The sequence below is a fragment of the Varanus komodoensis genome, unplaced genomic scaffold (genome assembly GCF_004798865.1).
Source record: "Varanus komodoensis strain SLA01 unplaced genomic scaffold, ASM479886v1 scaffold116, whole genome shotgun sequence".
NCBI classification, from domain to species: Eukaryota; Metazoa; Chordata; class Lepidosauria; order Squamata; family Varanidae; genus Varanus; species Varanus komodoensis.
Genome location: NW_025335333.1, coordinates 399,514 through 410,465, shown reverse-complemented (window position 1 = coordinate 410,465; position 10,952 = coordinate 399,514). Strand labels below are relative to the sequence as shown.

The window sequence follows — 10,952 nt, the reverse complement described above, 5'->3', positions numbered from 1 at the left end:
GCCCCAGTGCTCGTCGCGGCGCCGAGGAGAGCGGCTCGGCGGCTGCGCGCGGCCGTGGCGCCGATTGGTCGCTCGGCCGAGGCACGTGAGCGGGGCCACGCCCTGGCGTTCGGAAGACGCCTGCGGCCGCTCATTGGCGTTGCCCGCGCCGGGCCCGCCCCTTCCTGTGCTCCGCCGAGCCTCTGCTTCGCCTCCGTTGCCGCCGCCGCCGCCATTGTCGGAGGGGCCTTTCCCGCCGCCGCCGCCTTGGGCCTCTTGCGAGAAGGGGGCAGAGGGAGGACGCGCCGAGGCGGTGAGTGACAGGCGGGCGGGGCCTGCTGAGGGAGGGGTCAAAGGTCACGCCAGGGGGCGTGGCCGGCTGATGGCCCAGAGAGCTCATTTGCATAACGTCGCAACGGGCTGTTTACATAACATGCGGCGGCGGCGAGGGGGGGGCGATGCTCCCGCCGCGCCGCTCAGGCCGCCCGCCCGGGCCTGAGGGACGGGCTCCGTGCGCCCCCGGCCTGGGATGCGCTGCCCTCGCCAGCACCGCCCGCCCGCGGTCGCCGCCGCCGCCGCCGCCGCCATGGAGCCGCGCCGGGAGAAACGCATCGCGCCACAAAAGCGGCGCAGCCCGCGCGCCCTTTCCCGGGCCCACTGGTGGGGAGGTCGAACTACTTCCGGGGCGGCGCCCTCCGGGTGTTCTGCACTTCCACCGCCACCCGTCCCCGCCCGCCGTGGGCCGGGGCGATGGGCGGCGGCGGCGGGGCGCGTGCAGCGCTGCCGTGAGCGCAGGCAGGGTCCAGCGCGGCGCGTGTTTGGAGAAAACACGTGCGGGGGCGTGCGCGTGAAGGACTGCCCTCCGTGAGGACTTGCGCCCCTGTCCCCAGAGGAGCTGTCCCGCCGCTCCCGTTGAGGCAGCGGAAGGATCTCGCGGGCGGGTGCGGGCGAGCGGAGCAGCCTTGCAACCTCCCCGCTGGCCATGTTGGCTGGGAGATGCTGCGGTTTTGAAGGTCTTCTGTTAGGCACATCTGGAACCGTGTCCTCCTTGTGCTGAGACAGGAGCTTTTCTTTAGTACAATAAACACAGGGATGTATCTGCAATCTCTGATAGACATAGGTGTACATCTGGAAATTATGATTGAAATAATATCGTGGAGCACCTTGGCCCAGTGAGGGGGCAGTGGCCAGGCGGCCTCCCACTTAGCCAGCTGTCCAGGTACTGCTACTGGGAATGGGCGATAAATAGCATGGCTCTTGATCTTTAGACTGGAACTGGACAGCACGGGTCTCCAGAGAAAGGATGCTGTCAAGCAGAGGACCGTCCCCTGTGCAAGAGGCCACTCTGGAAGACACGAAAGGCAGCTGGCTGGGGACGCCTGTGTCAGGGTGCAGAAGGGCACACCTGCAGCCCCTCTGCCCTCTCCTTTATGCACTTGCTCGCATCACATTTCTGTGGCATCATCGGTGAGGAGCTGTGCAGTGTTCAGCGAGAGAAGATGCGCTGCTTATAGCTGCCGGCAGGGAGAACAGCTGCGTGGTCCCACACGGGAACGGGAATGCTGCGCCGCGTGGGGAGGGGAAAGTGCCCCGTTTAGTGGCACCTGTTCAGGCTACTCCCCAGAATGGCCAAGTGCCACCGGGCTGGGGGCCAAAGGCTAAGGAAAGGGGGCCTTGTGACAGGGGCAACCGCAGTTTGGGGAACCTGTGTCCCCTTGGTGGAACGGCTGTGCTTCTGGAGCACCTTCTTCCAGCCGGCCCCGTGGTGCTGGAGCTGATGGCTGAAGGAGCCAGGGGCTGCCCTGCATTGCTAGTTGAGCCACCAAAGGCCCGGGCAGACCCACTGGGGTCCTTCTTGGTATGAGTTTGTTGTGAGCCCCCCTTCTCCTGACTTCATGGAAGCGTGGCTGATTCGACCCTCAAGCAGCACCGCTTCCTTAATGTTTGGCCAACAGGTTCCGTCAGTTGCAGGAGATTTCTCTTGCTTGGGATTCAGCAGGGAGGATGAAGAGGCAAAGCTCTTGGGGACATCAGCGGTCTCAGAGGAATGTTGTCCTTGTGGGTCATTTCAAGCCAGTGTAGGTTTGGCCACAGGAAGAAGCGCAATGTGTGCGCTTTTGGGTCACACAGCACTCTTCCTCAGGATAAATGGTTCCCCTGAGCTTGACAGCTCCAGAGGCTGCAGCATGCCTTAAGTCACCCAGATCTCTCCTGTTCTCTCGTTGCAGAAATAAGCATCCAGGCAGTTTGCAAACTAATCCTGTCCATTGGGAGGTAATTCCAAACAGACTTTATACCTTTACTTGAGTAGAGCAGCTGGCTGGAACGATCCCCCTTCCACCCACCCGCTGCTATCATTCCTGAGGGCTGGAACAGCTGAACTGCTCTGCCAAGAGCCCCCTGCCTCCTCCCTCCCCCCGCTTCCTCCCTCCCCGGAGCGCCTAACATTGCCCCAAGGCCTTTGTGCCTGAAGCCAGAAGAACGTAGGCCCACCCGTGCCCCAGTATTTCAAAAATCCTCTCCCAGCCGTTTCTGATCGAACTGCTACTCTTGGAGGCGAGGAGGTCATGAGGCTGCCCCTTGGCCCAGCCCGTCACCCGGGGCCTGTTCCGGCTCCAGCCGGTCAGGCTCCCACCTCGCTCCCCAGAAGTAGGAAGCTGGAGAAAGGAGCCGCTTTCCCCGCTTCCTTTGGCCCAGTCAGAGCCAGCCTCTGCTGTCCTGCTAGCCAGAGGGAGTTGTCTTTCCTGGGGCGCCAGAGTGTCATGTTTCATCTGCTTTGAGACAGGCGAGGCAGGGAGCTGAAGCGGCAAAGAGGCAGGCCTGCTCCCCCCCCAGCCCCGCACGGGCTCCACAGGTCCTGCCTGCAGCGGTGCCCTGCTCCTGAGGGGCTCCTCGCAGGGGCTGGATGATGGGGCACGCCTGGGCAGTTCGCGATGCCGGGCAGGAAGATGCAGCGGCGGAGGGGGCCCAGCAAGGCGGGGCGTTCAGAGCAGGTGGACTGCGCCAAGGGGAAGAGCCGTGGAGCGGCCGTCGCCACCTTGGCCCCCCGGCCTGTGGCTGCAGAGCTGCCTGGTCGCACGGCGGTTTCGAACGCTCCGTGCCGAGTGGGGGGCCGGGGGCCTGGAGCGGGGCTCGCGTGTGGCCGCCGGGCTGCAGCCTTCCCACTGCGTGCCGGCAGGTCACATTCTGCAGGAAGCACCGGGCCCGGCGGCTCTGCTCGCCACTTCGGCAAGTCCGGCCCGGCACCGCTGAGGCGCGCCGGAGGGCGAGGCCCGCGGGCTGGGGAAGGGGGCCCCGGGCCTCGGGCTGCTGTGAAGTGCCTCGCGCCCCTCCCTCCTGCAGCAGGGCGAGGCGGCTTCCTGCGGAGGCCTCCGGGCCGCCTGTGCGGCTTGTCTGCCCGCACCCAGGACGCTCTCCCAGCACCTCGCCGCGACCGGTTGGTTTGTGACGTTCTCTCTTCTCCTCCTCCTTTTACCTCCATGGTGTATAGGAACATAGAAGTAGTCGAAGCGTTTACTTTTTAAGTTTTGTTTTGTTCCTGTTTGCCTTCTTCACACCAGGTCTCTTTGCACTTCAGGTTGTCTCTGTTAGGAAGTCCTCTCCCCTTGAGGGTAGACCCGGGGGCTCCAAAGTGGTCCCCTCACGTTGGGGCTAGACATTAATTTAAATGGCGACCGATCTGCCCGAAGCGGATTCCGCAGACTGTGAGGCGCTTCCACTCTTAACGGGAGCGCCCCCGGACAAGTTGAGTGAGGTAGGGGCGGACCCTTCTCCGCGCTTGCCCCCGGACTGGCCCCTCAGGGCTGCTCTTCTCTTCCTCCCCTGCTTCTCGGACTCTCCGCTGGGGCTGCACCCGCCCCGCCCCAGCCACCTCCCCCCCTCCTGGCTACCAGACGCATCGGCTCTCCCTCCCCGCGGCCCCCCGGGACTTTCTGCTCCTGTCGCTCTGGACTGAGGCCATCCCGGCCTGTGGCTCTGCTCACTGCCGGGGAAAGCAGGAAGTTGGAAACGGCCGCCCACCATCACCTCTGCCTTTGGATGGGCTGGCGCTGGAAGGACCGGATGGTGGGAGGACGGAGGAGGCCGCGGCCCGTTCCTGCTCCGGCGGCGCTGAGGCCGTGGGCCAGCCTCCCCCGCCCCCCGCCCCGGCCGCCGTGTGACACCGGTGTCCGCTTCCCTCCCAGACAGCTGAAGACGGCGCCATGCCGATCCGCCGGGCTGTGACCGCCTCCGCTCGCGAAACACCCCCTAAGAGCAAGGCCGCGGCGAGTGGCGGGGGACAGCCAGGTAAGGGCCCGCGGGGGCCCCCGGGGGCTGTGAGCAGGCCCAGCCTTGTCCGGCAGCTGCTCCGGGAGACATCCGTAGGGCCTTCCCGACTGGGGCCGGGGGAGGCAGGCGGCGCACGCAGCTGCTCGGGACCAGGGTGCCTGAAGGAAGGCCCCTCTGGACCACTGGCCTGCTCCCCGGAGGCCACCGAGTGGGCCGGCAGCTTTCTGCGAGCGCAGCAGGCGTGCCGGCCCAGGGAGTTGCTCCCCCTCCTGTCCTGACGCACCGTAGCACTTTCGGGGTGAATGGCGGGGCCTTCCCAGTCGCGGTGCCCGGGGGTCCCTGGCCTCTCTTGCAGCAAAGGGGCTTAACGTGCAATTGTCCCCAGAGCAGATCCCTCGGTGGCCCTGCCTCTCCTGGGGCCCCGGTTCCGCCCAGGTGCCGGGCGCTAAGAGCAGCCTGGAGGTTGCCATTGCACCTGCTCGCAGCAGGCCGAGGCAGAAGCTGCGGGGGGGCGTGTGGGGCGTTGCTTTTGACCCTGCGGGGCCAGCTTTGGACGGGGTTTTGTGTCCGCAGGGCACTTTGCCCGTGTCCTCTGCAAAACACTTTGCTTTCTCGCAAGCAAATAAGCAAACCCTGCTGGCCGCTGTTTGCATTCCGCCCTCTTTGCCCCCTCAGAGCCCGATGCGAGTTCGGAAGAATCCGCCTCCACCGTAGAGGAGCAGGAAAACGAGACCCCCCCGGCCACGTCCAGTGAGACGGAGCCGCCAAAGGGGCCCGAGGCCGAAGAGAAGGCGGAAGTGAAGCCCGCGGAGGAGGCCAAGCCAGAGTAAGGGGTGGGGGAAGCAACGGTGCGAGGCAGTGCCCCAAGGGGTGTGGGGGTGGAAGTGGCAAAGGAAGCACTGGGGGAGCCCCTCCAGGGGTCCTGGGCGCAGCAGGTACGCTGTGCTGGGCCCTGGCTGGGAGACCCCAGAGGATGCCGGCCTGATTTCTGGGCGTTTCTGCTTCTCATGCAGCGAGAAGGATCCCGCGAAGGAGAAGGAGAAGAAGGTCAAGAAAACCATCCCCACCTGGGCCACCCTTTCGGCCAGCCAGCTGGCCCGGGCGCAGAAGCAGACGCAGATGGCGGCCTCCTCCCGCCCCAAGATGGATGCCATCCTGGTGGAGGCCATCAAGGTAAGGCGTGGGGCTCGCCCTTCCCTACCAGCAGGGGAGCCCTAGTGTCGGCGCTGGCCCCCGCGGGGCCCTTCTGGAGCACTGCACGCTCGCGGACCCAGGAGAGGGGCCCTGCCCTGCCCTGCCCTGCCCTCCCTGTGCCTGTGGCCTTCAGTGGCCCTGCTGCTCTTGCAGGCCTGCTACCAGAAGGGGGGGGCCTCCGTTGTCGCCATCCGGAAGTACATCATCAGCAGGTACCCTTCACTGGAGCTGGAGCGGAGGGGCTACCTCTTGAAGCAGGCCCTGAAGCGGGAGCTGGAGCGGGGAGCCATCCGGCAGGTGAGCGGGTGTCTGGGGGGCAGGGAGGAGCAGGTGGGGGCCTTGGTGGGGCTCAAGCCCAAGACGGGAGCGTTCCGGGGTCGCTGCCACAAGCGCTTTCTGTGGGCCGGGGGCCTCTTTCTCTGACCTGGCCAGGCCCCCAAACGGGGACCCTCGAGGCAGAGCTCCATGGGAGTGCTGGGCAGCTGGACGAGGCCTTAGCCCACCCCGGCGCCCGGCTGCAAGGCTGCCCCCGGGAGAAGGGAAGCCCTGCCCACGCCCCCCTCTCCGCCCTGGGGAAGAGCTGGCCAGGACCTGAGGAGGGCCCCTCTTTCTGTCTCACCAGGTGAAAGGGAAAGGTGCTTCCGGGAGTTTCGTTGTGGCCCCAAACTCAGGGAAAATGGCCCCCAAGTCCAGGGACCGGAAGGTAAGCCTGATGGGGCGCAGCTCACCGCCCAGCCGGGGGCTTTCGGAGGCACCCGGCAAGTGAGCCACTTTCTGCACCCATGGCTGGCCCGGGAGAAAACACTGGCGGAGGGAGCAGGCCCCGTGCCGCGTTTGCCTGCCTGCCTCTGCCCGGCAGAGCGGGGAGGGGCACCCGCCTCTCAGAACGGCCCCCGGGGCTCTTTTGCAGAGGAGCGCGTGGTCCTCCGGCCCGGAGCAGCAGGTGAAGCTGGAGGACGTGCTCCCGCTGGCCTTCACCCGCCTGTGCGAGCCCAAGGAGGCCTCCTACAGCCTGATCAAGAGATATGTCGCCCAGTATTACCCCAAGCTGAAGGTGGACGTCAGGTAGGGGGGGTGGCAGGGGGGCAGCCCAGCGCTGGGGCGCTGCTCACGCAGCCTCCGTTCATGGCGGGTGGCTTCCGACATGGTACTTCCGCACCCTATGCGGGTGGGCTGCCTCTGGGCATGTGCAGAGGCCTGTGCTTGTGGCCAGAGCAGGCGGCACCCCTGTAAGCAGAGCATGCATCCGTGTTTTCCAAGGCAGGGTGGCAAGCCCTTCCCACTACAGGAAAAGCCCCGTTTCAGAGACCCCGAGGGGGGACCCCATTCCCAGGCGGGCAAGGAGCCTCCGCACTCCTGCGGCGTCTCCCTGAGGCTGGCCTCCTGCCAGCGGCTCATTCAGAAGAAAGGGGTCCCGGCCCCCCCGGCCCTCCCCAAAGGGCCCATCAGGCTCTTCTGGGGTTGCTCTGCGCGACTGCCGGTCTCGGCCTCCTTCAGGCCCTTGCACTCAGCCTGAGGGAGGTTCCTGCCCAAACCCAGCCCTTCGGCCTCCCGGGACGACCCCCAGAGCCACCCAGAAAAGTCCCTGCAGGGTCGTGTCGCTCCAGGGCCCAAGGAGGGACCCTCCGTCCCGTCCCGCACCATGCCAGTGGGTTTCTCCTCCCAGTCCTTGGCAGGCTGCCGGGTGCCGCTCCGCGAGTCGGCCCTCGACGGAGGGCTCACCTGGCTGCTTCTCTCCCGCAGGCCCCAGTTGCTGAAGAATGCCCTGCAGAGGGCGGTGGAGAAGGGCCAGCTGGAGCAGATCACCGGCAAAGGGGCCTCGGGAACATTCCAGGTGGGTGGGGACCCCCTTCCTCGCCCCCTTCATGGGCCCTCCCGCCGTTGCCCCAGTGGGACCAGGGGACTTGGGACCGGGGTGCCGAGCCTGGGCTGGAGGGCCTCCCCTCCTCTCGCCTGATGCGCTTGGTCACTTTTCTCAAACAGCTGAAGAAATCTGGGGAGAAGCCCCTGCGAGGGGGCAGCCTCATGGAAGACGCCATCCTTTCGGCCATCGCGGCCATGAACGAGCCCAAGACCTGCTCCACCACTGCTCTGAAGAAATATGTCCTGGAGAAGCACCCCGGGACGAGCGCCAGCCTGCAGGGTAGGGTGCGTGCCCGGCAGCCCCCAGGGCTGCCTCTTCCCTCCCTCCCGCTCACTTGTGGCAGTCGCTCTGAGCAGCAAGCCCTGCTGCCTCAAGGCAGGCGGGGGCTGCCTGGCCCGGGGCACCGGCCCTGCCCTGGCGGGGAGGATGGTGCCGGGGGATGTTGAAGCCCGGATCCCCAGGAGGGGCCCAGGGTGGGGACTGTTCTGGGCAGGACCCCGCCATCCTCCTCCCCAGCCTCTGTGAGTTTTAAATTAGCCCGATGATGCTTTCAGTGGCCTTGTTAAGAAAATTGCATGCCTGCCCCGCTCACACACGTCCAGCGGAGGCACCTGCCCACGAGCGTAATCGAGCCTCGGGGAGAATGAAGGCCTTCCCGGAAGCACTCCGCCCCGCTGCCCATGCAGCTTCCTTCGTGGGCGGCCCGGAGCCCGTCCCTCACTGTGTGGCGGCGGCGGCGGCGGCAGCCTGGGCTTGGGTGTGCGGCTGTCACGCTCCGGGGAGCAGGTGGACGAGGACCCGGAGAGGCTGCCGGGGGCCCGCTTCAGCACGCGCCCGACGCAGCGCAGCGCAGGCTGCCCCCAGGGCCGGGCCCAGGGCGCTGCTCTTGCTGCCGCGGCTGGGGAGCAGCGGTCCGCAAGCCTGGGCGGGAGCCGAGAGTTGTGGCGGAAGAGAGGCCGCTGGGCCTCCCCGAGCCGCGCCACAAGAGGCCACAGGGACGGCCCGCTGAAGCCTGCGCTCTCCTCGCCCCACAGTCCACCTGCTGAAGAGGACCCTGCAGAAGTGCGAGAAGTACGGCTGGATGGAGCAGATCTCCGGCAAAGGCTTCAGCGGCACCTACCAGCTGCGCTTCCCCTACTACCCGAGGTACCCTGGTCTGGGGCTGGGCGAACCCTCGCCCCACCGCTGGAGGGGCGCCGCCGCCGGCAGGGCCTGCTCCGCCAGCACCCTGGGCCCGGCGATCGCCCGGCCCCGCTGCCTGAACCCCCCGTGGCCAACACGGCCGGGACCCGAGCCTCCCCCCGCATGGCTGCCCGGGCCCGGTGCCCCCCCCAGCCACTCAGCCGCTCCCATCCCACCCCTGCAGCCCCGGCGTTCTCTTCCCCGAGAAGCAGAAAGAGGAGGAGGAGGAGGAAGATGAGGACGAAGACGAGGAAGATGAGGATGAAGACGAGGAGGAGGAGGAGGAAGAGCCTCCTCCCAAGAAAAGGTACGGCTGGGGCTGCCGTGGGCTGAGGGATGGGCCTTCCCGTGGCTGGTGGCCTCACCGCCGGTCCCGTTCGGCGCCGGCGTGTGCTGGGAGGGGCTGGGCTGCCCCGCTTGATGGGGGCCGGGCAAGGGCACCGCCGGCCTGGGGCTCCCAGTCAGCTCAGCAGCCCAGCCCGGCTGCCTCCTGCGCCAGGACGGGCCTCGCCGAGGGGTGGGTGTGCGCACACACAAGCCTCTTCTGAGTTCTTCCGCTCCCCTTGGTAGGATGCAAAAGCGGCCCCCGCCGAAGGCCCGGAACAGGGCCCCCCCCGCTGGTGAAGCGACGGGAGGCCAAGCCCCGGCCCCGCAAGGCCCCTCTGGCGCATCGTGGGAAAGCCAGGCCCCCTCCCCGGGTCAAGGCCCGTGCCAAGAAGGCCAAGCCCGCCCCCCCCCATGCGGCCATCAGGAGCCTTTCCGGCAACAGCCCAGCCCCCAAGAAGCCGGTCGCGAGTGCCAAGAAGGACGTGAAGCCCCCCGCCAAGAAGAGCAAGCCCACCATGCGCAAGTCCCTGCGGGCAAAGAAGTGATCCCCGGGCGGGCGGCCGGCCGGCCCTGCCTCTTCGGAACACGCGCGCTTGTTTTATAAGTACAACACACCTTTGTATCTTAGTTCAGATGCCTGGACCTGCCGCCGCCGCCGCCGCCTCCCCCCCCCCCGCCCTTTTTTCTCCTCTGAGCAGTGGGGAAACCAGGAGACCACAGTGAGCCCTGCAGCCCAAGCCTTGCGGGCCGCTCCGGGGCCTGTCCCCGTGCCCCCCCGCTGCCCCCCCCCTGCCCCCACCAAGGCCAGTTGCCCGTAACATAGGACTGTCCCGTTCTTTTTTAAAAAAGGTAATCTGTACAGGGTGCATCTTGGCTTTGGATTCTGGCTTTTAGAACTAGTTGCAAAGAAGATTTTTATATTTTTAGAATGTGGAAGGCAGACTGCTCTTGGAGCGCCCCACCCCGTGGGATGCCTGGCGGGGCTTGGGCAGGCCACAGCTCCCGGGCACTGGCCGCCTTGGAGAAGAGCGAGCGCCAGGTGGCCTGGAGTTGGCAGCCCCCTGTCCCCGGCGCCATCCTCTGTATCTTAGTGTGCTCTGTTGGTTTAGCTTAGCTGTCCCCTGCGGTGTCTTTTTGCCCCTGAAGCCCAAGCTTACATAAAAGTCTCCTTGAATCCAACTTTTGGAACTCGCTCTTTTAAAAGGAAAGAAATGAAAAGAACTTGAGTTTTTGTCACTTGTGTGCCCCCCTTAAAAACAACAACACATGAAATTTCAGAGAAAGGTCTGATTGCTAACGTAGAGCTATTAAGAAACATGCTGTTTGCTAAAATAAAAAATAGACTCCGGCAGCTGTCTTGGGTGTAGTATTTTGCTAGCGCCCTGAAAGGGCTACAGCCTTGGCTTGGCCGGAACGGGACGCGAGTCCGAAAGACCAGAGCAGGGACGGTCTGCCCGGGGGGAGGCAAAAGGAGGCCGGCCCTCCTCGGACTGCTGAATGCAGGCCCCGAGAGCCGTTCCGCCGCTGCCTTCAGCCCTGATGATGCAGCCAGCTCCTTGGCCCTTTGAGCCTGCTTGTTTCGCCTACCTCCCCGTCTTTGCAGCTTCCGGCACATTCTGACTTAGTGGCTGCGTTTGAGCTTTATTTTTTGCTCAAGCACCATCTGTCCCCCTTCTTCCTCGGTGCTGTTCTCAGCCTAAATCTGGTGCTTTGATTCTTTCCACGGAAGTGGCTGCTTTCCAGTCTTTTCCTGACTAAACTGCCCTTTCTGTTGGGAGGAAAAATCCTTAATTGGAGGACTCGGTGCTCCTGTCGAGTTCGGCACACATGTGCTATTTTTCCTGGGCCGCGTTGGCATCCCTCTTCCCTCTTGCAAGGAGCCAGGCTGCACGCGCGATCCGGCTCATTTCCATTTTGTCTTCACAACAGGCCTGTGAGGTGGACCGGGAGCCAGCCACTGGCTGGAAGCCCCCCTTTCCCCTGAAAGGGCACGTGTGGCTAGAGCTTGGGTCCTGGCCCAGCACGGACCACTGCGCTTCTCTGGCATTGAGTGCAAGGGACTAAATGCCTGGTGTGTGGCCCTTGGGAGGATGGTGAGCAGGAGTGAAGCGAAGGCCTGAAGAACGGGGGGGGGGGC

At 65.5% G+C, this 10,952-nt stretch overlaps 1 protein-coding gene across 1 annotated transcript; it reads left to right on the top strand.

Moving 5' to 3' along the window:
- Window positions 1-828: 828 nt before the first annotated feature.
- HP1BP3 (heterochromatin protein 1 binding protein 3) lies at window positions 829-10,166 on the top strand. The gene is given in 15 exon segments (XM_044421253.1): window positions 829-1,198; window positions 2,208-2,253; window positions 3,557-3,733; window positions 4,164-4,266; window positions 4,924-5,074; window positions 5,262-5,421; window positions 5,596-5,739; window positions 6,065-6,145; window positions 6,353-6,507; window positions 7,186-7,276; window positions 7,426-7,585; window positions 8,341-8,452; window positions 8,673-8,795; window positions 9,059-9,098; window positions 9,100-10,166. Coding segments are annotated over 13 exon segments (1,668 nt in total). The 5' UTR covers window positions 829-1,198; window positions 2,208-2,253; window positions 3,557-3,646; the 3' UTR covers window positions 9,361-10,166.
- The last annotated feature ends 786 nt before the right edge of the window (window positions 10,167-10,952 follow it).